The sequence below is a fragment of the Chiloscyllium plagiosum genome, unplaced genomic scaffold (genome assembly GCF_037043375.1).
Source record: "Chiloscyllium plagiosum isolate Xiang-an unplaced genomic scaffold, Cpla_swu_hap1 HiC_scaffold_35, whole genome shotgun sequence".
Lineage (NCBI taxonomy): Eukaryota > Metazoa > Chordata > Chondrichthyes > Orectolobiformes > Hemiscylliidae > Chiloscyllium > Chiloscyllium plagiosum.
The window spans coordinates 10,758,429-10,783,978 of record NW_028270173.1 but is presented as its reverse complement, the minus strand read 5'-3'; the positions used below and the strand labels follow the sequence as shown (position 1 = coordinate 10,783,978).

The 25,550-nt window shown below is 46.5% G+C and overlaps 1 protein-coding gene and 1 pseudogene across 2 annotated transcripts; both read left to right on the top strand.

Annotated features, from left to right (window-relative positions):
- Window positions 1-5,052: 5,052 nt before the first annotated feature.
- On the top strand, window positions 5,053-7,451 carry LOC122541557 (nuclear factor 7, ovary-like; annotated as a pseudogene). The gene is made up of 2 exons (XR_015753020.1): window positions 5,053-6,239; window positions 6,341-7,451. The product of XR_015753020.1 is annotated as a nuclear factor 7, ovary-like (transcript).
- On the top strand, window positions 6,786-22,545 carry LOC148140051 (butyrophilin subfamily 3 member A1-like). The gene is made up of 4 exons (XM_087979221.1): window positions 6,786-6,920; window positions 7,459-7,531; window positions 7,621-7,736; window positions 21,839-22,545. The coding sequence occupies exons 2-4, from the start codon at window positions 7,461-7,463 to the stop codon at window positions 22,363-22,365; spliced, it is 714 nt and encodes a 237-aa protein (XP_087835347.1). The 5' UTR covers window positions 6,786-6,920; window positions 7,459-7,460; the 3' UTR covers window positions 22,366-22,545.
- The last annotated feature ends 3,005 nt before the right edge of the window (window positions 22,546-25,550 follow it).

Sequence of the window (25,550 nt, the reverse complement as noted above, 5' to 3'; positions counted from 1 at the left end):
GTTCATGAGTCCATATTGTCCACTCACCTTGTGCATCGTTTCAGAAACAGCTCACCATTCCTGCAGCACAGTGCCCAGACATGAGACAAGCTTTTCCTGATCTAGAGATGGAGAGAACAACAGATTTCTTCTGATTTCTGTTCCGAGTTCATTCCTGAGCCTCCCATCAATTCCTCAGGGCCCTCTCCTCCTCCAAGACACTTTCTCCTGACAGCCCATTGGTCTCCTCACACATGAGATTCCCGAGGCCTAGAAGTTTCAGTTAAATGTTGTGTGGACATGATGGGGAGTGAGCTGCAGCAAAGTGCAGTCCTCATTGATGAGCCCCTCGGGACTGTCTGTCCCTCTATCCTCAGGCAGGGAGGCTTGCTCAGCACGGCCAGGGCTTTAGTAAACCACATGTTTGTTTCAGGAATATGTTCCCCTCTTCAGCTTTCTCCTCATGGGCCATCTTGAACATCCAGGGGTGGTGAGCTGTCTCCCAGTGACCGTGCTGGAGGTGACTGACTCTCTGCAGCTGAATTTTGTCCAACTCCCTCCCAGCAGCCGCTGGATGTGTCTGGGGAAGTAGTCCTCTGAAACCATTCCTGCAGCTCGGAGAGAGGCCGTTCCTCAGATCACCCAAAGTGTGCCTGCTGACAGGATGGACAGGAGAAAGGGCTTATGCCCTTCCTGAAGAAGGGCTTATGCCCAAAATGTCGATTCTCCTGTTCCCTGGATGCTGCCTGACCTGCTGCGCTTTTCCAGCAACACATTTTCAGCTGCTGACAGGATGGTCTTGCTTTAATGGGGAGGCTGAATGGAACGTTAAACTGGTTTCATCTGGTGGGAAGGAGTTGCCAAAAATGAAGAGGAAACCAAGTGTTAGTTTGTGAGAAATGTCTTTCCCCAGAGATTGGTGAGAATGTGGGGCTCACTGATGCATCGTGTCATTGAGAGGAATTTCTGGAGAAATGGAGGATGTTGATGGGTTTTAACAAGCAGAGGCTGGAGAACTGGATGTAATGGACTGTTTCTGTGTTGTCCGTAACAGAGAATAATCTGTCAGCGATCGCCCTTCCCTCAGTTACTCTGTGCCAGCTGCTGTCTCCCCATCACTGTTGTGCCTGAGAGCAGATCCCTCAGTCCAGGCTGGGGCACCTCCCTGCTCTGCATGGCTCAGTATCACAGCAGTCGGTGCATTGACCCACTGAGCAATCAGGGCCACACACGGGGAGCTCAAAAATCAAACTGTGATCAAAGCACAGGAACAGATCCAATCAGCACAGAGAGAGGGAGAGAGAGACCCTGATCATCTCCTTTCTCTCTCCAGAAATAAGCAACACTGGAACCTCGATCATGCTTTAAAACTGGAGTCCCTGTTGATCTGGAAATAGGGAGATAACTGGGTTTCCTAGACTTAGTCTGGCACTGACGTCTTGATCCTTGCGTTAAAATGTCAAGATGTATCAAATGCTAAAATGTTGTGGATTCAGAGACAGGAGAATGGGAAAGCAGCTGAAAATGTGCCTGAAGGGACAGGATAAGCTGAATGGAGCAGAATCACAGTGCAGTCACAGCACATTGGGGATAACATAGACTTAAAGGTGGAAGGTATTTAAATATTTTGTGTATATCCATCATACTGCAATGGAAGATCTGTCTTTGTTGTTTAATAAGTCTGCTGTTTCTCCTTGTGTAATAATGTAACTAGTTGTGAGGTGAACCAATGTGCTGAGCTTCAAGCCAGGAGGTAGGTAGATGGAGTTCTAAACGAAGAAGAATTCAGTCTAAAGATATCATTGCTGAACAAAACAGGGACACACACAGAGAAATGTCAGGGCCTGTCACCTAAGAGAGGACTTCCCTTGCCCACAGCAACAGGACTAGAGCCTGTCACCTTTGGGATGTGTGAATGGCCCCTTCGTGCCCTCCTATGATCCAGTAATCACCCCCATTGCTGGCCTGTGCCTGGAGACTGCCCTCTGCTGGAAGGAACATGTGATCACACGGAGGTGGTCCTGCATCTGCAGGGGAGCATTGATGACCCACTCAGATGGCCTGGGTTAAGGCATTGCTTTATCTGTCAAGGGAGCAGGGTCAGGAAGAGTATAAACTCCATCCAAGAGGTCTGGTGAAGGTAATGGACACAAAATTTCCATTGTACCCAAACCAGAGCTTCTAAAGTCTCATCATGATGATATTGGTTTTATACTTTCTGTCTCTATTGCTAACACCTCATCAGTTCAACCACTTTCTCCACCCACCCTGCAAACCTCATCAGTGCTCCTCACCAGCCTCCATATCCCTCTAATGCTGCAATCCGATTAGAATTGGACATTTTCTGTTCAATTCAACATTTTGATTCTATTCTGTTCTCCAAAATGCAAATGCTCATGCTCCAGCATCATTATATACAAATGTACTGGTAGAAACTTCAGGGAAATTGGGAGAATCTTACCTTTTTGTTAAGAGTATGTCCAGGAGGAAATCTCGGCATGAGACCCCAATGAAGATTCTAACCATATCTGACCAACTCACCACAGTAATTACCAACACCACCCCGACGGTATCTCCCATGGCTGATTTCAGCCTCACCTTACCATGCACCATTTCCTGAACAACATAGACAGGATGGTGAAGGCAGTGTTTGGTATGTTTGCCTTCATCGGTCAGTGCATTGAGTTCAGGAGTTAGGACATCATGTCACAGCTGTACAAGACATTGGTACATGTGGAGTCACATGGAAGGTAAGGATGACAGATTGGTCCCCTAAAGGACATTAGTGAAACCGGCTAGGTGACCATGACTAAGACAAGCTTCACTCTCCTGATTTATAAATTGAATTAATATTCTCATGAGATTTGAACCCAGATTCTCCACAGGGTTCAAATATCATGAGAATATTCAAAGTGGTGAGGCCATTTTGAGAATATTGCTCTCAAGTCTGGTCTCCCTGCTGTAGGAAAGATGCTGCTAAACTTGAAATGGTTCAGAAACGTTTCACAGGGATGTTGTTGGGAGTGGAGGTCCTGAGCCACAGGGACAGGCGGGGCCTTCCCTCCCTGGAGAGGCAGAGGCTGAGGGGCAACCCTACAGAGGAGCATGGAGAGGGCGGATAGCCAGGGTAGGGGAGTTCAAAACTAAAGGGCATAGGTGCAGGGTGAGAGGGGGAAGATTCAAAAGGGGCCTGAGTAACATGCAGAGGGCAGTGTGTGTATGGAACAAGCTGTCAAAGGATGTGGTGGAGGCTGGCACAATCACACCATTTAAAAGGCATTTGGAGATGTACCTGAATAGGAAGGGTTTAGACAGACATGACCCAAATGCTGCCAAAATGGGACCAGATCAGTCCAGGATATCTGGTCGGGATGGACAAGTTATTTCCAAGCTGCATGACCCGATGAGCAGTCGGGATTACTGGTCCAGTCATATTCCCACCATCTCCTCCTGAGTTTTGCAGTAACATTAAGCACGACAAATCACAGGAGGGAAGTGGACAGAAAGCTCATGTTGAAACGATAATGTGATAAAATGAATATCATTCATATGGTCTTGCCAGAACAAAACACTTGATGGAAAATTATAGGCCAATCAGCTTAACCTCGGTTGTTGGTAAAATTCTAGAATCCATCATTAAGGATGAGGTTTCTAAATTCTTGGAAGAGCAGAGTCTGATTAGAACAAGTCAACATGGATTTAGTAAAGGGAGGTCATGCCTGACAAACCTGTTGGAATTTTTTGAAGAGGTAACAAGTAGGTTAGACCAGGGAAACCCAGTGGATGTGGTCTATCTAGACTTTCAAAAGGCCTTTGATAAGGTGCCACACGGGAGGCTGCTGAGCAAGGTGAGGGCCCATGGTGTTCGAGGTGAGCTGCTGGGATGGATTGAGGATTGGCTGTCTAACAGAAGGCAGAGAGTTGGGATAAAAGGTTCTTTTTCAGAATGGCAGCCGGTGACTAGCGGTGTCCCGCAGGGTTCGGTGCTGGGGCCACAGCTGTTCGCATTATATATTAACGATTTGGATGAGGGAACCGGGGGCATTCTAGCGAAGTTTGCCGATGATACGAAGTTAGGTGGACAGGCAGGTAGTACTGAGGAAGTGGGGAGGCTGCAGAAGGATCTTGACAGGTTGGGAGAGTGGTCCAGGAAATGGCTGATGGAATTTAACGTGAGCAAGTGCGAGGTCTTGCACTTTGGCAAAAAGAATAAAAGCATAGACTACTTTCTAAATGGTGAGAAAATTAATAAAGCCAAAGCACAAAGGGATCTGGGAGTGCTAGTCCAGGATTCTCTAAAGGTAAACATGCAGGTTGAGTCCGTGATTAAGAAAGCGAATGCAATGTTGTCTCTTATCTCAAGAGGGTTGGAATATAAAAGCAGAGATGTACTACTAAGACTTTATAAAGCTCTGGTTAGGCCCCATTTGGAGTACTGTGTCCAGTTTTGGTCCCCACACCTCAGGAAGGACATACTGGCACTGGAACGTGTCCAGCGGAGATTCACACGGATGATCCCTGGAATGACAGGTCTAACATATGAGGAACGGCTGAGGATACTGGGATTGTATTCGTTGGAGTTTAGAAGATTAAGGGGAGACTTAATAGAGACGTACAAAATAATACATGGCTTGGAAAAGGTGGATGCTAGGAAATTGTTTCAGTTAAATGAGGAGACTAGGACCCGTGGACACAGCCTTAGAATTAGAGGGGGTCATTTCAGAACAGAAATGCGGAGGCATTTCTTCAGCCAGAGAGTGGTGGGCCTGTGGAATTCATTGCCACGGAGTGCAGTGGAAGCCGGGACGCTAAATGTCTTCAAGGCCGAGATTGATAGATTCTTGTTGTCTCGAGGAATTAAGGGCTACGGGGAGAACGCTGGTAAGTGGAGCTGAAATGCGCATCAGCCATGATTGAATGGCGGAGTGGACTTGATGGGCCGAATGGCCTTACTTCCACTCCTATGTCTTATGGTCTTATGGTCTTATGGCCAGGAGCTTAACAACCACCACCAAAAATAAAATGTAATTTTCTTCAGTGAGTTATGTACCAACAGAGATCGGGGGAGAGAATGTAGGGAGAATATTTTTCACTCAGGTTTGGGAGTTTGGGGTCTGCTACTCATTTCCTGAAAACGGAATGGGGGCAGAAACCCTCAAGGTTTAAACATACTGGGAAATGTACCCCACCTTACAGGGCCACATCCCAAAAGGGGGAAGGTGGGATGACACTGACGCTCACTTTTCCAGTTTCTCCATCAGTGACCGGCTGAGTGGCCTCTCGCTGGGCACTTTCTCTCACATTTTCTGTAAGTGCATTTTCTTTCACAACTTCCCTCCAGAATTTCTTTCATTCCAATAACCCACATTCCGGATCATATCGGAACAAAACATTCCCAATGTTAGCGAGGGGTCCTGCTTTCCCCATCCGTGGGGGGGATGAAGAAATGATTTCAGATTAAAATATTCTTCACCCGGTGACAGTTTCCGAAATGCTGCAATTGTAATTTCTCACTGAAGTTGTAAACTTGTTCCGGAAGCTGCCATCCTCTTCCTTTCTGTAAACGGTCAAAGGTGAGACATCGCAAAGTTTTCTCAACAGAAATCGCGTCGCTTTCAAGTGCCGTTTAATTCCATCTTGGGGAAAGTTTACCCGAGGGAGCTGCTCCAGTCACATCCAGCCGACGGCGAATTAGTCCGAGACTCTGCGATGGACGGTGCCGGTGGATACAGAAAGGAAGCCCTGTATGAACTATCACCATCTCGGTGCTGCCTGAGCTAAATGTGTTCAGCAGCGCAGGGACATTGGAACTGAAAGGGGTTTGAATCAGGAAGTGCTGAGGATGGACATGGATTCCAGACAGCAGGGAGAGAGTTTGACCGAGGAGGTAATCTGTCCCATTTGTCTGGATTTCTTCACCGATCCGGTTATACTGGATTGTGGACACAACTTCTGCCGCTCCTGTATTACCCAGAGTTGGGAAAAGCAGGAGATAAACTCCTGGCCCGGAATGTAGACAGGAGTTTCCGGACAGATCCCTCAGAGGAAACCGGGCCTTAGCGAATCTGGCCGAGAAAGCTCGAACATTAAATCTGAATCCACAAGAGAAGGAAAGTAAACATCACTGTGAGGAACATCAGGAAGAACTGAAACTGTTTTGTGAAACTGACAAGAAATTGATCTGTGTGATTTGTAGAGATTCCTGGGAACACAAATCTCACAACTTTCTGCCGATTAAAGAAGCTGCTGGAATCTACAAGGTAAAAGGAAACACATTCCATCCCCTGATTATTTTATCACATTTTATTAAAATTATTTTATTAAAATACTTTTATTTTCTGATTTTCTCTTCCAATCCCAGGATCGGGTGAAATCTTCCTTGGAATCTCTCACAGGGAAGAAATCGGCGGCTCTAGAAATGGAGCGGCAGCAGAAACAGCAGATTTCAAAAATTCGAGTAAAGTCCCATGGAGATCAGCTTCAAAATTTGATTTGTTCATTTTTTATTGCAGAAACATCACAGAAAAGATCACAAAAGCGCTTCACAGGAGGCTCCCAAGCGCTGAGGATGTCACCTAGACAGGGGACGAAACGTCTGCAACACAAATTCCCAGCTCGGCGAACAGAACCACAACAACGAGCACCCGAGCTACAAATCTTCTCACAAACTTTGCAGAAACATATTGTATTTATATTTCCCCTGACAGGAGGAATCCAGCAGCCTGCAGACCCACATCAAATCCGAGTTCACTAAAATGCACCAGATGCTGACTGAGAAAGAGCAGAGTTTACTCCGAGATCTCAGGGAACAAGAGGAAAACATTCTCAAACCAATGGAGCGAAATCTTTGTAAAATTCAAGATAATTTAAATTCTCTTCAGGAGAAACTCTCAACGTTGGAGAAACAGTTGGAACGAAAAGACAGAGTGGTATTTCTGAAGGTGAGGGATTATATTTCAGATTAGTTCAGTGAAAGTGACTGTGAACAGTCCCAACAAGATGCAGTCACCCATCCTCCTTCATTCCCCCTGTCACTATCTCCCTCTGCTCCTTTCTCCCTCATGGTTTTCCCTACTTTTCTGTTTATACATTTGTGTCAATCGCACTGTGTGACAGTGGATTCCATACTTCCATCACTTTCTTGATAACAATCCTTCTCCTGAACTCCCCATTGGGTTTATTTGTAATTAGATTATGTTCATATATTCCAGTTTTCAGGTTCTTTAGAAATGGAAACATGTTGATTAAATCTATGGGATCAATCCCTTTCATAATTGCCAGCTTTCAAATCAGATGTTTACTTCAGTAAAATACATTAATGTTTCCTTCAATCCTTTACAGTTGTTTGAATTTTTTTGACCTTCTCCTGCTCTTCAATATCCTTTGTGTTACATCCTCTTTCTATTCCATGTCTGCAATAATCAGACTTGACAATGCTCAGCAGGTTGTAACAATGTGAGTGCAATTGCTGCTTTTTAGATATGGACAGTCAGTCTCTGTCAACTCAGATTGGTGTTCTGTTTGTTTCGGGGGAAGCATCTCAGGAGAGGAGGTAGGACATGTACTTTACTGAAACTCAGTAAAATTACTCAGGGAAGTGTTTGTGATGAATTTACAATAATTATTTTGTTTTGTTTGCAGGATTAGTGATAATAGTAATGAGCTCTCACTAACAGATGGTGCCCTGTCTCCCGAAAATTTCAACATTGTTTTACCATTTCTTGTGTGGAACGAAATGCTGGAAACTATTAAACCTGGTAAAGCTCTGATAAGTTGCTTTGTTTTGATTCCTGTTTTAAAATTTGGATTGTTATGTGTATAAATATTAATGACAGTATAATTAATGCTCAGTTATAACTAAAGCTGGATAATAATGGCTTTCACCGTCATTGATATCGACACAGTATTTGGCTTGGAGCTCTCCAAAACTGAAGTCAACAGGAATTGGGGAAAACTCTCCACTGGTTGGAGTGAAACTGAGCACAAGGGAAGATGGCTGTGAGTGTTCAAGGTCAATCATCTCAACTCAAGGACATTTCTGTAGGAATTCTCAGGGGAGTGTTTTTGCCAGAAATCTTCAGCTGCTTCCTGAATACATTTTCCCCCATCCTGGGGAGGGGGATGGGTGGAGATATTCTCTAATAATAGGACAATATTCTGCCCCATTTGAGAAAGAAACTGACACCACAGTGAACCTGCACAGTTACTGCCTTTGCTGTTTGAATTCATGTATCGCTGGACATCGGAGTGTGTCTGGGAAAATTAAGTTAAAAATCACACAACATCAGGTTGTAGTCCAACAGGTTTATTTGGAAGCACACTAGTTTTTGGAGCAACGCTCCTTCATCAGGTGGTAGTGGAGGACACAATTGTAAGGCACAGAATTTATCGCAGAAGTTTACAGTGTGATGTAACTGAAATTATACATTGAAAAATACCTTGATTGTCTGTTGAGTCTTTCATCTGTTCAAATACCATGATAGTTTCACTTCTTTCATGTGTAAATCGCAAAATCTTTTCTTAAAAGTTGCATTCTCAGGTTAAATGTAACAATTGGTGTTAGCTGGACAATATGTTGAAGGTGTTAGCCCCCTGTATTCTCTGTCTGTGCCATGATATTTAGATTGATTCTAAACTAAGTAGTGAGATAATAGAGTTTTACATGAATTCATGCAGTTTTTGAACAAAGTACAATGTTACTCTGCAAGTACAAATTCACTCCACAAAATACATATATATATGTGTGCATGTGGGTCTTTGTGTGTGTGTGTGTGTCTGGGTTGGGAGTGTCGTGAGTGTGAGAGAGAGTGTATAAGTGTACATATGTGAGTGTAGAGTGTCTTAAGTCTGTGAGGGGGTGCATGTGTGAGTGTGGGAGTGTGTGTGTGTGTGTGTGTCTGGGGTGATGGGTTGTGAGTGTCTGTGTGAGAGTGTATATGTGTGTGCGTGAGTGTAGAGTGGTTTAAGTCTCTGAGAGGATGCATGTGTGAGTGTGGGAATGTGTGTGTCTGTCAGAGTGTATGTGAGTGTCTATGTGCGTGTCTGTGTGTATGTGTGTGTATAGGAGTGCCTGTGTGAGTGTGTGTGTGTGTGTGTGTAGGAATATGTAGCTGATAGCTAAGTTCCATACCCATAGGGAGGGCCTCAACCGGGATCTTCGGTTCATGTCACACTACAGGTGACTACCATTGCACTATACAAACACACACACACACATAGGCACTCCTATACACACATACACACGGACACACATATACATAGACACTCACACACACCCTTACAGACACACACATTCCCACACTCACACATGCATCCTCTCAGAGACTTAAACCACTCTACACTCACGCACACACATATACACTCTCTCACACAGACACTCACAACCCATCACCCCAGACACACACACACACTCCCACACTCACACATGCACCCCCTCACAGACTTAAGACACTCTACATATGCACACATATATACTCTCTGTCACACTCACGACCCCCCAACCCAGTTGCATTCTCAGGTTAAATGTAACAATTGGTGTTAGCTAGACAATATGTTGAAGGTGTTAGCCCCCTGGTAATGCTTAGAGGGATGCCAGAGAAGGGGAAGCCTTTAAAAACCTACAGAGGATGACTGAAAAAACAACAAGGGAGAAGAAGTTGAAATATGAGGGTAAACGAACAAATCATATTGAAGAAGATTGCAAGAGTTTTTGTTTAGATGCATAACAGGTAAGAGAACAATAAGAGGGACATTGGACTGCTAGAAAATGAAGCTGGAGAAGTAACAATGACAAAGAAATGGGAATGGAACTGAATAGTGCTTTGTATCAGTCTTCACGGTGGAAGGCACCAGGAGTATACAAGAACTTCATGGGAATCGGGGGCAGAGATGAGTGGAAGTGCATGGTAAAATGGGGCAAAGGTAGCATCAAGGGAAGGTCATGCCTGACAAATCTGCTAGAATTCTTTGAGGAGGTAATGAGCACCTGAGACAAAGGAGAGTCAATGGATGTTATCAATCTGGACTCCAGAAGGTCTTTAACAATGTGCCACACAGGAGACTGCTAAGTAAGAAAAGAGCCCGTGGTGTTTGAGGCAAGGTACCAGCATGGAGAGAAGCTTGGCTGTTTGGCAGGAGGCAGAGAGTGAGGATAAAAGGGTCTTTCTCAGGACAACAGCCAGTGACCAGAGGTGTTTCACAAACGTCAGTGTTGGGACCACAACTTTTCACTTTATAGATTAATGGTGTAGATGAAAGAACTGAGGGCATTCTGGCTAAATTTTCAGATGAGACAAAGTAGAGGGAGAGGTAACACTGAGGAGGAGGGAGGCTGCAGAAGGATCTGGACAGGTTAGGAGAGTGGGCAAAGAAGTGGTAAATGGAATACAATATGGGAAAGTGTGAGGTCATGCACTTTGTAGGAAGAATAGAGACATAGACTATTTTCTAAATGGAGAGAAAATTCAGAAATCTGAAGTGCAAATGGACTTGGGTGTCCGGGTTCAGCATTCTCTTAAGGTAAACTTGCAGGTTGAGTTGGTAGTTAGGAAGGCAAATACAATATTGACATTTATTTCGAGAGGACTGAAATATGAAAGCAGGGATGTACTTCTGAGGCTTTATAAGGCTCTGATCAGACCACATTTGGAGTATTGTGAGCAATTTTGGGCCCCATGCTTCAGGAAGAATGTACTGGCCCTGGAGAAGGCCCAGAGGTTCACAAGAATGATCCCAGGAATTAAAGGCTTAAAATACGAGGAATGTTTGAGGACTCTGGCATATACCCAGTGGAGTTTAGAAAGATCGGGGGAACCAATTTACAGAGTACTGAATGGCCAGGACAGAGTGGACATTGGGCGGCTGTTTCCATTGGTAGGAGAGATGATGACCCAAGGGCACAGCCTGGGAATAAAGGGAAGATCCTTTAGAATCTTCTTCAGCCAGAGAGTGGTGAATCTGTGGAATTCACTGCCACAGAAGGCTGTGGAGGCCACGTCATTGAGTCTATTTAAGATTGAGATAAATAGGTTCTTGGTTGTCAAGGGTATCAAACGTTACAGGGAGAAAGCAGGAAAATGGTGTAGAAAAACTTATGGAGCTGTGATTGAATGGTGGAAACAACTCTCCCTCCTCACTCGGGGAGGGGGGACACGAACCCCACAGTCCATCGTAACTGGACCAGACCCCTCAGGGGCTGAGGTGGGTGGGTAAGGCCGCTCAGGACTTGTCCAAGCCACAAGAACAGGAGGGTGACAAGGTCTTGTCTGTGGTGACTGGGGACTGAGGTGGGGGTTAGTTACCCTGAGGGTACCCTGAATGGTCATGATGAAGGAACAGGCCTCCTCCCTCCCTCCCAGGCCTTTATGTCAGGCACCACCCCCATCCTGATTGGGGAATGTTTTCCCAGATACATGGAGGGGTGACCCAGCAATGGGAGTGCAGCAGATTTCTGAACCGCTGTCCACCAGGGGGGCCTCAGATTTTCATCAACATTTTAAGAGAGTCTAGTATAGTCCAAGACTTGGAGGTTCCTGCAACGGATCCTCCTGCTGTCGACCCTGGGGGTGAGATCGAGGCAGGGGTGTGCCTGCCCGGTTACCCTGGGACAACACCTTTCACTCAATGTGGGGGATGGTGTCAGGGGTCAGAGGTGATGACCTGGAGGAGAACTGGGTGTTGGTCAGGAGCACCACTGAATTAGAAGTGGTGCTCGCGGATGAGGTCCCCCTCATTCCCATCGGAGAACTCCAGGAGATTTTCCAAGCGGTGCTCTGTCACTGAGACAGAGTCTGGTTGGAGGTAGATCGGTGGACTTTTCTACTGTTTCTGGTCATGTCTCCCCGCCAGCTCTTGGTAACCGCGGGAATGGACAAGAACACAAAGAGGTTGTGCCAGGGATTCCTTTGCAGTGTCCTTAGGGAGTGGAAGGGAAAAAGCGTCTGTCCGCTACCCCACCCCTACCCCGCTCACTAAGTTGGGTTTCATTGTTTTAACTGGTGTGGTGGTACATACTGCAGCCATGAAGACATCCATTGCCAACCTCAATGTTAACAGTAGCGGGAAGGCTCAGCACAGATTCTATATCCTCTCCCTCCTCAGGGAATGGAAGTACACGGTGAGCCTCCTGCAGTAAACCCAGACCATTTCAGGAGATGAAGCTTCGTGGCTCCTGGACAGGCAGGGAAGGGTCTTCATGAGTCACCTGACCTCCAATTCTGATGGGTGGCTATCTTGTTGGCCCCTTTTTTTCCAGCTGGAGATCATGAGGGTCAAAGAGCATGTGCCAGGCCGTCTACTCCAGCTCATGGTTTGTTTCAGAAGCACTGAGCTTCACTTTGTGAACATATGTGCACCTTGGATGGGACCTGATCAGACCTGCTTTTTTGGGGGAGTGTCTATTCTTCTTAGCTCCATCAGTGATGGTGAACCTATCTTTCTCAGGGGGAAATCTCAATTGTACCCTTGGGGAAGGGTCCATAGTGATATCCAGAAGAGCTCAGCATCGGTGGAGAAGTAGAGGGACTTGTGTTATGACACGGGGTAAACCCCAATGCAATTTAAACCAGCAACACAGAAAAGATTCATCCCAGGCTGTAAACTGTTAAAATTCGAAAGGCAAAGAAGTATTTCAAAAGTCACTACTTAGAGAAAAAAATGGAAGAACTTGATTCTTTAAGTTTAACAAACAATATTAGTGAACAACTATTGACAACTCCTTTCTCTTAACCCTTTCTTATACCTCCCACTCTACAATATTAGTCCATTAAAAAATCCAGATGAAGATTTACAAAAAAAAAATCACATTTCAAAACCAGTCAGCTTTGCCGAGTTTCCTCTGCAGATTTTCTGCTGTAGATTCGCTCCAGGTCAGTTTCTATGTTCTGCTGTATTAACTTCTTTCAGAGACAGGTACTTTTCAGAGAGCTCTTAAACTAGCAGCCTTCATCTGTTGGTCTTTCGATAGTTCTCTCTCAACTATTCAAAAATATTTGGTTTTATACCACAGAACATCAGATCGTTTAATTGGTTTTAATATCAAAATGCTAAATTCAAATTTGATTGCAGTTTGGTATCTTGGGGCATAATTTAAATTGATTGATCAAATTTGAATTTGTTTTTGTTCCATAGCAACCCAGCTACTCTAGCTGTTTCAACCAAGTATTACATTGTTACCTTGTTCCAGACACTCTGTACTTCTCTAAGTCCTTGCTAGCTTTTCAACACTTTTAAAAGTACACACACCCACAACTTCATAACTCTTCCCCAGAAACAAATGGACCATCGTAATGAAAAAATTGTTTCATTTATTTTGTCTCAAACCGTTCACTACATTATCATGACACACATATGACTTTAATCTAAGTTCATATTAACTTCTTCCCACATCAATATAACATTGAAAGATGTATCTTGTCTACTTTATCAGTTAAATCCACGATAATGCATCTATGATTACATTCTTGCGACCCACAACATGTGTGGCATAAAATTTAAAAGTCTGTAACATAAGAGTCCAATGAAATAGTCGCATTTTCTTGTCTTTAAAGCTTTCCAAGAATGTAGAGGATTATGATCCATGTACACCACCGTCTCTGACACATTGTTCGTGACATACACATTAAAATGTTGGAAGGCCAGTACCAAACTCAACAGTTCTTTTTAAACCGTGGGGTATTTCCTCTGGTAGATGTCAAGTTTCTTCGAAAAGTAACTAATTGGCAGTTTAATGCCGTCCTCATCTTCCTGCAGCAGTACAGCTCCAGCACCCATGTCACTAGCATTGTTGGAAATTTACAAAAGGTTTTGAAAAGTTTGGTGTAGCTAAAACTGGTGCAGTGGTTAATATTGCTTTCCAATGGTCAAATGCCCCCTGGTATTGTTCTGTCCACTGGAACTTTGTGCTCTTCTTCAGCAAATCAGCTAACGGTGCCACTACACTGCTGATGTTTGTAACAAACTTCTAATAGAATCTGCTCCTAAAAATTGAAGCTCCTGTTTCTTTTAGGTTGGTCGTGGAAATTCCTTGACGGCCTCATCTTTGCATTCTGTGGGGTCAACCTTCCAAACTTACTAAAGATTACTACATCGTCCAAACAGACTGGACAATTTGTTAACCCAACCACAACTCCATTATGTGTCTTTGGAATGTGGTGGGTGCATTCTTCAGTCCTAAGGGTATCATTTTAAATTGATATAGCCCATATGAGGCAGAAATTTCTTTAACCATCTCTGATAAAGATTCCTGCCGGTAACCACGCAGTAAGTTCAATTTGTAACTGGCTTATCCAACTTTCCCAATACAGTCCTCCAATCTTGGAATTGGATAGAAATCCGATTTTGTAATGGTGTTGACCTTCTGATATTCCATGCAAAATCACTGAGTTCTGTCCGGTTTGGGAACGAAGGCGATGTGAACTCAACTCGCTCTGGCTTGGTTCAATGATGTCCTTCTCGAGCATGGCCTCCACCTCCATCTGGACCTGTCTGACTTTGAGGATTCAGTCATGGGGTGTTGTTTTATTGGAGCAGTATTCCCTACATCTACTTCTTGTACCACAGCATCAGTCATCCCCAGCTGATTCTTACATTTGTCCTGATAATGCAGCAAAAAACTTTTCAACTGTGTTTTATGCTCCTGAGACAGGTAGTTTACTAAACTATCCCACTCCTCAAGGACTTCTTTATTTTCTTAATCTATTTTGAGACACCTCAAAATCCGCATCATCTGGATTTGATTCCTCACTCTGCGGGTCAATAACTAACACCTGTTTCTCTAGTTCTTTCTCTCTTGTGTAATACGGTTTCAGCATGTTCACATGACATACCTGATACCGTTCTTTCCTATCTCTCATCTTTACTCGATAGTTCACCTGACTCAACTTTTTCTCAATTTGATAGGGACCACTAAACCTGGCTTTGAAGAGATCTTGTATCACTGGTCACAGTGCTAACACGTCATCCCCTTGGGAAAACGTCAAAGTCTCAGAGTTTTTATCTGCCACCTGCTTCATTCTATGCTGTGCCCTCTTTAGGTGCTGTTTAGCAAACCCACCTACTCAATTTAATTTCTCACTCACCACCGATACATAATCTAATTGTGAGATCTCCGATTTTGGTCCTGTCCATTTTTCCTTAATTAATTTTAAAGGGCCTGTCATTTCATGCCCAAATGTTAACTCAAAGGGAGTGAGCTGAGTAGAATCATTTGGGGCATCTCTAATGGCAAACAGTAGGAATGGGATACCTTTATCCCAATCATTCTGGTAATCCTGACAGTATGCTCTCAACATGGTCTTCAAGGTCTGATGCCATCTTTCCAAAGCTTCCTGGAATTCAGAATGACATGCACTATCCTAACCTCCTTAAACAGCCTAGCAGTAAAATTTGACTCTTGATCTGACTGAATCTCTCTGGGTAGCCCACACCCTGTGAAGAAAGCTACTAACTCCTCTACCACCCATTTTGCCTTGATACTCCGTAATGGAATTTTTCCTCCAGAAATCCGGAAGACACATCCATTAGGGTTAACTAGTACTGGTTCCCACTTTCAGTTCTCGGGAGGGGACCTACACAATCAATTATAACGCACAAGAAAGGTTTATTTCGTAGTGTAGGATCTCCCCTTCTCCCAACTTCTATCCCTCACAGGATGAAAGTCTGGCTGGAAGTTTATCTTATGCACCAACATGCACTCACCTGCTAATTCTGCTGCCCTTCTCACGTCCTGAACTTTCTGTTCCTCCACATGAATTTGTACCATCTCTGGAAGTGAGTTTTTAAACTCCTCCAGTAGAATAATATCTCTTAGAGCCTCAAAGGTCCGAACTATCTTTAAGACTCGCACCCATCTACCAAAATGACTATGTTTAATTCTTTCAAACTTAACATATGTCTCACCTTGTTCCTTCTTTATGTTTCTGAACTATTGTGAAATGCTTCTGTACCAAATCATAAGCACTTCAAAGAGCGTGTTTGACCTCTTCATAATCTCTTGACCCCTCATCTGACAGTACGGCAAATACCTCACTAGCTCTGCCGACCAGTTTACTCTGAACTAGGATCACCTATAAATCTTCGGACCACTCCATCTGCCTTGCAAATTCTTCAATTAACTAATGAAGGCTTCAACACCTTTCTCATCAATATGTGGCAGAGTTTTGACATATTTGTCTGCATCAGTACCTTGTCTTTTAATCTCAATTCTGTTAACTTGACTTTGCGAAGTTGCAACTTCTCAAGTTCAAATTTTCTCTCTTTTTGTGTCTCCTTTTCTTCTCTCTCCCCTTCTCTCTCCCTTTCTTCTCTCTTTGCTCAGCTCAGAACCTTCTCTCTTTTTCCTCTCTCTTTTTCCACTCTCTCTCATCTCCCTCCCTCTCTCTTTCCTCTCTGTCTCTTTTTTTTATCTTCTAACTCCTCAATTCTAATTTAAGATTTTCTACCTCTACTACACTTGTCTGTTTTTCTGACATATTTGAGTAACTCCTTTACGATGTCAGCTTTACTTTTGTCCTCGGTTAAACCCAAATCTAACTTATTTGTTAATTCTAAAAGTATGGCCTTTTTCTTTCCTTCTAAACTTTCTTGACAAATTTGAGAATCACTTTCAAATCCCAGAACCTCTTTCGCAATTTGAAGAACTATTTCTCTCACTCTTAAATTAACCAACCACAAGTCACCGAAATTAAACAAATTGTCTCACCTATGTTTTATTTAAAGATCTGGGATAATAACCTGCAAGTGTTTAAATCTATTGGGCTTTCTCATACCCCAAATCTATTCAAATCTGTCTAAACCTGTTCAAACCATGAATCTGAGACACAAACTGTTCAAATCCTGGTAACGAGCCCCCAAACTGTTACAACACAGGGTAAACCCCTCTGCTAATTTAAACCAGCAACATAGAAAAGATTCACCTTGTGTCCTAACACTTGGTTAAGACCTTTGACTTGGTCTTGGTAGATGTCTGGTCAACTCTCCATCCTGATTCCATTGCCTTTCCCTTTGTGAGGCCTGGGGTCGGAGGGTCCAGAATTGACCCCCACCTCTACATTTCTAGGATGTACCCATCCTCTGTTCAATGTGACAGGAACTGCTCTCTGTTCACAACCTGGTGTAGAGGAGGGAGCTTGTTCCGTTCAGCGTCAGGGTGAGGTGGGCGTACTGGCCCTTTAACAACCTCCTGATGGAGGACAGCGGGTCTGGGACTTGTTTTGTCAGTTCCCGACCGGCGGGAGAAGGGGGTGTGGGGGTGGGGCTTCCTCTCCCTGAGGCTACAGTGAGATGTGGGCAAGGCTCACGCCCGTCTCTCTGTCAGCAGTTCACGTGGGGGTCAGTGAGGAAGAGGCAGAAATCCAAGATCACGGATCCAGTTCCTTCAGGATCCCGACCCCCTGTTCCCCTTCTTCTACTCACTGGGAAAAATGCCCAGGATCCACCGGCAGCACCTTGTTCCAATGACAGATCCCTCATCTTGGATCTGGAGGGAATCAGGGTCCAAGTGAGGGCCTATTATCGGGCTCTCTTCTCTCTGGATCCGTCCAGTGAGAAAGCTCTCAGAGTGCTGTGGGAGGAGCTGTGGCAGGTCAGCCCTAAGGATACTGAGAGGCTCGATGCCCCTCTGAGCTTGGAGCTGACCCATGCCCTCGACCGTCTTTCCAGGGGCAAGTCCCCGGGGCTGGATGGGCTGACAGTGGGGTTCCTCGGGGCATTCTGGGATATCCAGAAGGAATGTGTTGTGACCGGAGAGATGCCCCTTTCTTGGTGCAGGGCTGTCATCACTGTTGCCGAAGAAGAGGATCTCCATTTGTTAAAGAATTGGTGCCCGGTTTCCCTCCTCAGCACAAACTACAAAATCTTTACCAGGACATATTCGACTCCCCTTGGCACCTCGGGACTCTGTCAGCTTTGGTGTTTGGGACACGTTTTGTGGTCAGGATCTGAGTTCTGTATGCCGCCGCGGAGTGCCCAGTGAAGGTTAATGGGTCCCTGACGGTGCCCCTACGCTGTGGGAGAGGAGTGTGTCAGGGCTGGCCCCTGTCCACCCAGCTTTATTCTCCCTGTGTGGTGCCATTCCTGTGCCTCTTGTGTGAGCGGCTTACAGGTTTCGCTCTGCGCAGGCCGGGGCTGGAAGGGATTTTTCCGGCTTACACCAATACTGTGTTCCACATGGTCACAGACCCAGCTGACCTGTGGAGGATGTGCGAGTGCCAGCTGGTGCAGCTTCATAGTTCCTTAAAAGTGGAGTTGCAGGTAGACAGGGCAATGAAGAAGGTGAAAGTGAGGACTGCAGATGCTGGAGATCAGAGTCAAGATTAGAGTGGTGCTGGAAACGCACAGCAGGTCAGGGAGCTGGACAATCGACATTTCGGGCAAAAGCCCTTGAAGAAGGCATCTGGTATGCTTGCCTTTACTGCTCAGTGCCTTGAGTAAAGGAGTTAGGATGTCATGTTGTGGCTGTACAGGACATTGATTCGGTCACTTTTGGAATACTGCATTCAATGGACTCCCTGCGATAGGAAAGACATTGTGGGACTTGGAAGGGTTTATACAAGGCTGACAGGACGTTGCCTGCTTTGGGGCGTTTGAACTATAAGGAGAGACTGAATCAGCTGGGGCTATTTTCCCTGGAGCGTCGGAGGATGAGGGGTGACCTTTTTCAGTTTTATAAAAACATGAGGAACATGGATAGGGTAAACAAACAAGGCTTTCTCTTGGGTAGGGGAGTCCAAAACTAGAGGGCATTAGTTTAAGGTGAGGGTGTTAAAGACTTAAAAGGGATTCAAGGGTCAACATTTTCACGTACCCTGCCACCTGTGTATGGAATGAGCTGCCAGATGAAGTGGTGAATGCTGGTACAATTACAACATTTAAAAGGCATTTAAATGGGGAGATGAGTAGGAAAGGTTTGGAGGGATATGGGCCAAGTGCTGGCAAATGGAATCAGATTAATTGAGGATATCTGATCAGCAGATATTTGTTTCCGTGCTGTACAACTCTATGACTCTAAATTCTTCAGTCTATTTATTATTTCTGTTTCCAGAGTGGAAGGGAGTTTGGGAGTGTGAAAGCAAGTTCAACCCATTTTTTAACACACAGGAAGGAAAGCAACTCAAAAGCTGACAACTCAAAGCAATGTCCGTGTGAAAATCCCATGTGAACATTGTACATCAGAAACAGGAGCAGGAGTGACCCCGAGAGCTTGCCCTGTCATTCATAAAGATGGCGGCTGATCTGATTGTGACCTTAACTCCATTTTCCTGCCTGACTCCCACAACCTTCAACTCCCTCATTGATCAAAAACCTGTTTAACTCAGCTTCCAATATATTCAATGAACTGGGCTCCATTGCTCCCGAGGGGGAGAGAATTCCAAAGATTAATGATCCCGAGACACAAAGTCCCTCCCCATCTCCATGTTAATTGTCAGGGCCCTTTCTTTGAAACTCTGTCCCTGGTTCCAGGTTTCCCCACGATGGGAAACAGCCTCTCAATGTCTACTCTGTCAACACCTTCACCATCTTATACATTTCAATAAGAACCTCTCATTCCTCTAAACTCCAATGAGTACAGCCCCAGCCTGAAACCTTTCATCACAAGGAAACTGCTTCATCCCAGGAACCGACCGAGTGAACATTCTCTGACCTGTCTCCACTGTTTCAATAAAGCTCTTTCCCAATGGCCCCGACTTCAGTCTACCCAGGGCCAGCTGAATTCCTTTCAATGACATTGGATTTCAGGAGATTTAATTGGTATTTTGAGATCATATTCAGCATTTTCATTTCCAATTTTGTGGAAACACATTTCACTCCCCCATGATATTGGAAAATAATGAATGACAGTGGGACTCCCACAAACAGGAGCTTGTTCTCACTGAGGCAGCTGGAGCTATACCCCATTGGGTGTAAACTGAGGGAAAAAGCTTGAATAAAGCTTGAACAAACATCCCCCTTCCCCCCAACACACACATCCCCCTCTCCGTCTTCCCCCCACACACATTCCCCTCTCCCCCCACACACGCACACATGCCCTTCTCCCCCACCACTCACACATCCCCCTCTCCCCCCACACACGCACACATCCCCCTTCCCCCCCCACACACACCCCTCCTCCCCAACACACACATCCCCCTCCCCCCTACACACACACACATCCCTGCCCTCACAGACACACACATCCTTCTCCACCTCACCCACACACCTCCCCCTCTCCCACCCACACATACCTTCCCCCCTCCCTTCTCCCCCATGCACACACCCCCCTCTTCCCCCCTGCACATACATGCCTCCCCACACACATCCACCCCGACACTGACATCCCTCTCCCACCCACACACATTCCCCTCCCCACATCCCCTTCCCCACAAACACACATCCCCCTCTACCCGCCACGCACACATCCCCTCCCCCTGCATGTAACCCCTTTCCCCTCCCCCGCACACATTCCCCACTCCCCCACACACATCCCCCTCTACCCTCTCCACCTTCCCTCGCACACATCCCCTTTCCCCACACCCCCCTCCCCCCGCGCACACATCCCCCTCTCCCCTCTCCCCCACACACCCCCCCGCCGCCCGCGCACACATCCCCCTCTCCCCTCTCCCCCACACACATCCCCCTCTCCCCCGCACACATCCACCTCTCCCCTCTCCACCGTACACATTCACCCCTCCCCATCTCCGCGACACACATCCCCGTTCCCCCAACACACACATCTCCCCCCTCCACTCTCTCCCACTGACCCATAGCCAGGGACTGTCTCTATGTCTCTGTTTTTCCTCCCAGTCTCTGTGACCCTCGGTGAGGAAACAGCAAGACCCCAGCTCCCCCTCTCCCCCACCACGGACACTTCCCCTCCCGCCCCGCACATATCCCCCTCTCCCACCAGACACATCCCACTCTCACCCCCCATACACATCCCCCTCTCCCCTCTCCCTGCACACGTTCTCCCTCTCCCCACAAATGTCCCTCTCTCCCTGCACACATCCCCCTCTCCCTGCACACGTCCCCCTCACCTCTCCCTGCACATGTCCCCCTCTCCCCGCACACATCCCCCCCACTCCCTCACCACACACATCCCCTCTCCCTCTACCCCGCACACATCCCCAAACCCCTCCCACCACACACATCCCCCTCTCCCCTCTCCCCTGCACACATTCCCCCACCCCCTCACCACACACATCCCCCTCTTCCCTCTCCCCCATACACGTCCCCCTTCCCTCTCTCCCACACACGTCCACTTCTCCCTGCACACATCCTCCCTCCCCTCTCTCTCTGCACACGTCTTCCTCTCCCCACACACGTCCCGTCTTCCCTTTCCCCCACACATGTCCCCTTCTCCCCTCTCCCCGCACACATCCCACCACTCCTCACCACACACATCCCCCTGTCCCCTCTCCCCCGCACACATCCCCCTTCCCTCTCTCCCGCGCACATCCCCCTCTCCCTGCACACATCCCCCTTTCCCTGCACACATTCCCCTCTCTCCACACACATTCCCCTCTCCCCCGAATACATCCAGTCCCGCACACATTCCCCTCTCCCCTCTCCCCGCACACATCCCCCTTTCCCCTCTCCCCGCACACATTCCCCTTTCGCCTCTCCCTGCACAATCCCCCTCTCCCCCCCGCACACATCCCCTTCTCCCCTCTCCCTGCACATTTGTCCCTCTCCCCCATACACATCCCCCTCTCCCCCACACACATCCCCCTCTCCCCCACACACATCCCCCTCTCCCCCGCACACATCCACCCCACCCCATCTCCATGACACGCATCCCCGTTCTCCCAATACACACACCTCCCCCCCCACCTCCCACTGACCCATACCCAGGGACTGTCTCTAACTCTCTGTGTTTCTCTCCCAGTGTCGGTGACCCTGGATGTGGAAACAGCGAGTCCCCAGCTCGAAGTCTCTGAGGATCTGAAGAGTTTGAGATGTACCCGGACCCGGAGGAGTCTCCCTGACACCGGGAAGAGATTTACAGACTGTCTCTGTCCCTGTGCCCTGGGATCAGAGGGATTCACATCGGGGAGACATTACTGGGAGGTGGAGGTGGAGGTGGGGGGGAATCAGGGCTGGACTCTGGGAGTAGCCTCAGAGTCTGTAGAGAGGAAGAGATGGGTCAGTCTGATCCCGGAGAATGGTTTCTGGACTATGGGGCGGGATGAGGATCAGTTTTATATAAACTCCTCTCCTCAATCTCCTCTCCGTGTCAGTCAGATCCCCAGGAAGGTGGGAGTTTATCTCAGTTATGAATCTGGGACAGTTTCATTTTACAACGCAGACACCAAGTCCCATCTCCACACCTTCACTGGGAATAAATTCACTGAGAAACTTTATCCTTTCTTCGAGGTTTTGGGTTTAAACCTGTTTCTGAGAATCAGCTGTTAAAGGGGCGGGGCCTCCCTGACGTCACAATGACCCCCGGGTTTAGGGTCTGGGTCAGGGATTGGGGTCAGAAACCTCCCATTGACAACAGGATGTTACTGAATGTGTTATTGAATTCTGAGATTATACTTTGTAACATCACAACCAAACTTTAAATAAATCAGATGCAAATATAAATGTCAGATGGTGAAAATAAAAAGTAAATTAAATATCTTGTGTCTCTCCTTCCTTCATTTACTCCCTGCTTCAGTCCCATCCTCCATCTCTTCACCTGTTTCCCAGTCTGGAACTGGGATTTCTCTGTGTTTCCATTTCTCACTCTGCACCCGGAACATGAAATCCTGAGGGAGAAATCCAAACACTGAAAGGTGACAAAGCTGCATTTACATAGCATCCTCTATTGAGCTTCTTGTATCTTTGGGAAGGGGAATTACACACAATCCACTCTCTCCCAGGATATGCTGTATCCCCGATGTTTAACTGTTTCTTAACTCCGGTTCTCTGTGCACAGATGCTGTCTGACCTGCTGAGGATTTGCAGCATTTTCTGATTTTATTTCTGATTTTCAACAGTCCCCAGGATTTGGATGTGTGTCACCGCCATCTGCGGTGGCGGTCCTGTACCATGTTTCTGAAAAGGCTCTGACACCAAAGCCTGTGGAGGTGGAGGTGGAGGTGGGGGCGGGGTAGGTCATGAATCCAGTCAGGGTGACTGTGAAGAAGGTGGAGGAAGGATCACCATTTGACCGGATCTTCTTCCTGAAGAGAATCCTCCTGGATTGCTGCGGGTTCTATCTTCTATTTTGTATCTGCAGGATTTCCCCAGAGGGGGCTACTTTGACATGACCTTCAGGAGTGTGAAGCAATGGGAGTGTCTCCTGAAGGTATTCGAGGAGAAAGGCGGTGAGGGTCCCCACTCCGTCCTGTCTGTGGCTCCATTGTTCATTCTCCCTGCACAGAGGAGCCGTGTCTCGTTCACCCTCCCCACCTTATCCCTGTAATCTCATCCTGTCTCACAACCCTCCGAGGTGTCTGCGCTCCTATAATCCGGTCTCGGAATCTGACATCCCCAATTTTACCTTCTCTGCCATTGGCCGTCATACCTTCAGCTAACTGGGCCCAATTCCCAGCCAACACTTTTCATCCTCCCGATGAAGTGAAGCTGACAGAGAGTGGAGGGTGACATGTGCCTCTCTAGTCAGAGGCTCAGAATAACAGTGAGATGTCAGAATGATGTGTTGCCTCCCTGGAGCCAGGATCAAGGATATCTCGGAGAGGGTGCAGAATATTCTCATAGGGGAATGGGATTAGCAGGAGATCATTGTACACGTCAGAAGGGAAAAGGGTGAGATTCTAAAGGGAGAATATCGGAAGTTAGGCAGGAATTTTAAAAGTAGGTCCTCGAGGGCAAGAATATCTGGATTACTCCCGGTGCTATGAGCTAGTGACGATAGGAATAGGAGGATGGAGCAGATGAATGTGTGGCTGAGGAGATGGTGCAGGGGAGAAAGATTCACATTTTTGGATTATTGGGATCTCTTATGGGATTGAAATGACCTGTATAGGAAGGACGGATTGCACCTGAATTGGAAAGGGACTAATATACCTGCAGGGAGATTTACTGGAGCTGCTCGGGGCGATTAAAAAAACTAGTGAGGGGAGGGGGACCCAGTGAAATAGTGAGGAAAGAGATCGGTCTGAAACTGGTACAGTTGGGAAAAGGAACATGTAAAACAGTCAGAGCAGGCAGGAAAAAAGCAGAGAACAAGGTAGGACAGATAAATTAAACTGCATTTATTTCAATGTAAGAGACCGAACATGGAAGGCAGATGAACTCAGAGCATGGTTAGGAACATGGGACTGGGATATCATAACGATTACATGGCTCAGGGATGGACAGGACTGGCAGCTTAGCGTTCCATGATATGGATGCCAGAGGAGAAATAGAAAGGGGGACAAGAGAGAAGGGGGAATGGCGTTTTGATTAGGGATAACATTACAGCTGTATTTAGGATATTCCTGGGAATATATTGAGGGATGTTATTTGGGTGGTACAGAAAAATAAGAAAGGGATTATCACCTCATCGGGATTGTCCTATAAACCCCTCCAATAGTCAGAGGGAAATTGAGAAACAAAGTCGTAGGGAGATGTCACTTATCTGTAAGAGTAATAGGGTGGTTATGGTAAGGGATCTTAACTTCCCAAACACAGACTGCCATTGTGTTAAGGGCTTGGATGGAGAGAAATTTGTTAAGTGTGCACAAGGAAATTTCCTGATTCATTATATGGATGTATTGAGTGGAGAAGGAACAAAACCTGACCCAATATTGGGAGATAAGGCAAGGCAGGTGACTGAGGTGTCAGTGGGGAGCACCTTTGGGCCAGTGACTATAATTCTATTAGTTTTATAATAGAAGTGGAAATGGAAAAGGATAGACCAGATCGAAAAGTTAAAGTTTAAATTGGAGGAAGGCCAATTATGACGGAATTTGGTAAGAACTTTCAAAAGTTGATTGGGAGCGGATATTTGCAGGTAAAGGGACGGCTGGAAAATGGGAAGCCTTTAAAACTGGGATAATGAGTGTCCAGAGACTGTATGATCCTGTCAGGGTGAAGGACAAGGCTGGGAGATGGAGGGAATGCTGGATGATGAGAGAAACTGAGGTTTTGGTGAAGAAAAAGAAGGAAGCATTTGTCAGGTACAGACAGCAGAGTGTGAGTGAATCCTTAGAAGAGTATAAAGGCGGCAGGAGTACACTTAAGGGGGAAATCAGGAGGGAGAAAGGGGACATGGGATAGCTTTGGCAAATAGGGTTAAGGAGAATCAAAAGGGATTCTACAAACACGTGAAGGACAAAAGAGTAACAAGGAAGAGAATAGGGCCCATAAAAGATCAACAAGGCCACCAATGTGTGGGACCACAGGAGATGGGGGAGATATTATTTCATCAGTTACTGCGGGGAAGGATATGGGAGACAGAGAACTTGGGGAAATAAATAGTGACATCTTGACCTCCTACAGTGGAGGAGGTGCTGGACGTCTTAAAGCACATAAGTCCCTGGGACCTGATCCAGTGTACCCTCGAACTCGAGGGGAAGCAAGGGAAGTGATTACTGAGCCCAGTGCTGAGATGTCTGTGTCATCAATAGCCACAGGCGAGGTGTCGGAAGACTGGAGGTTGGCTAATG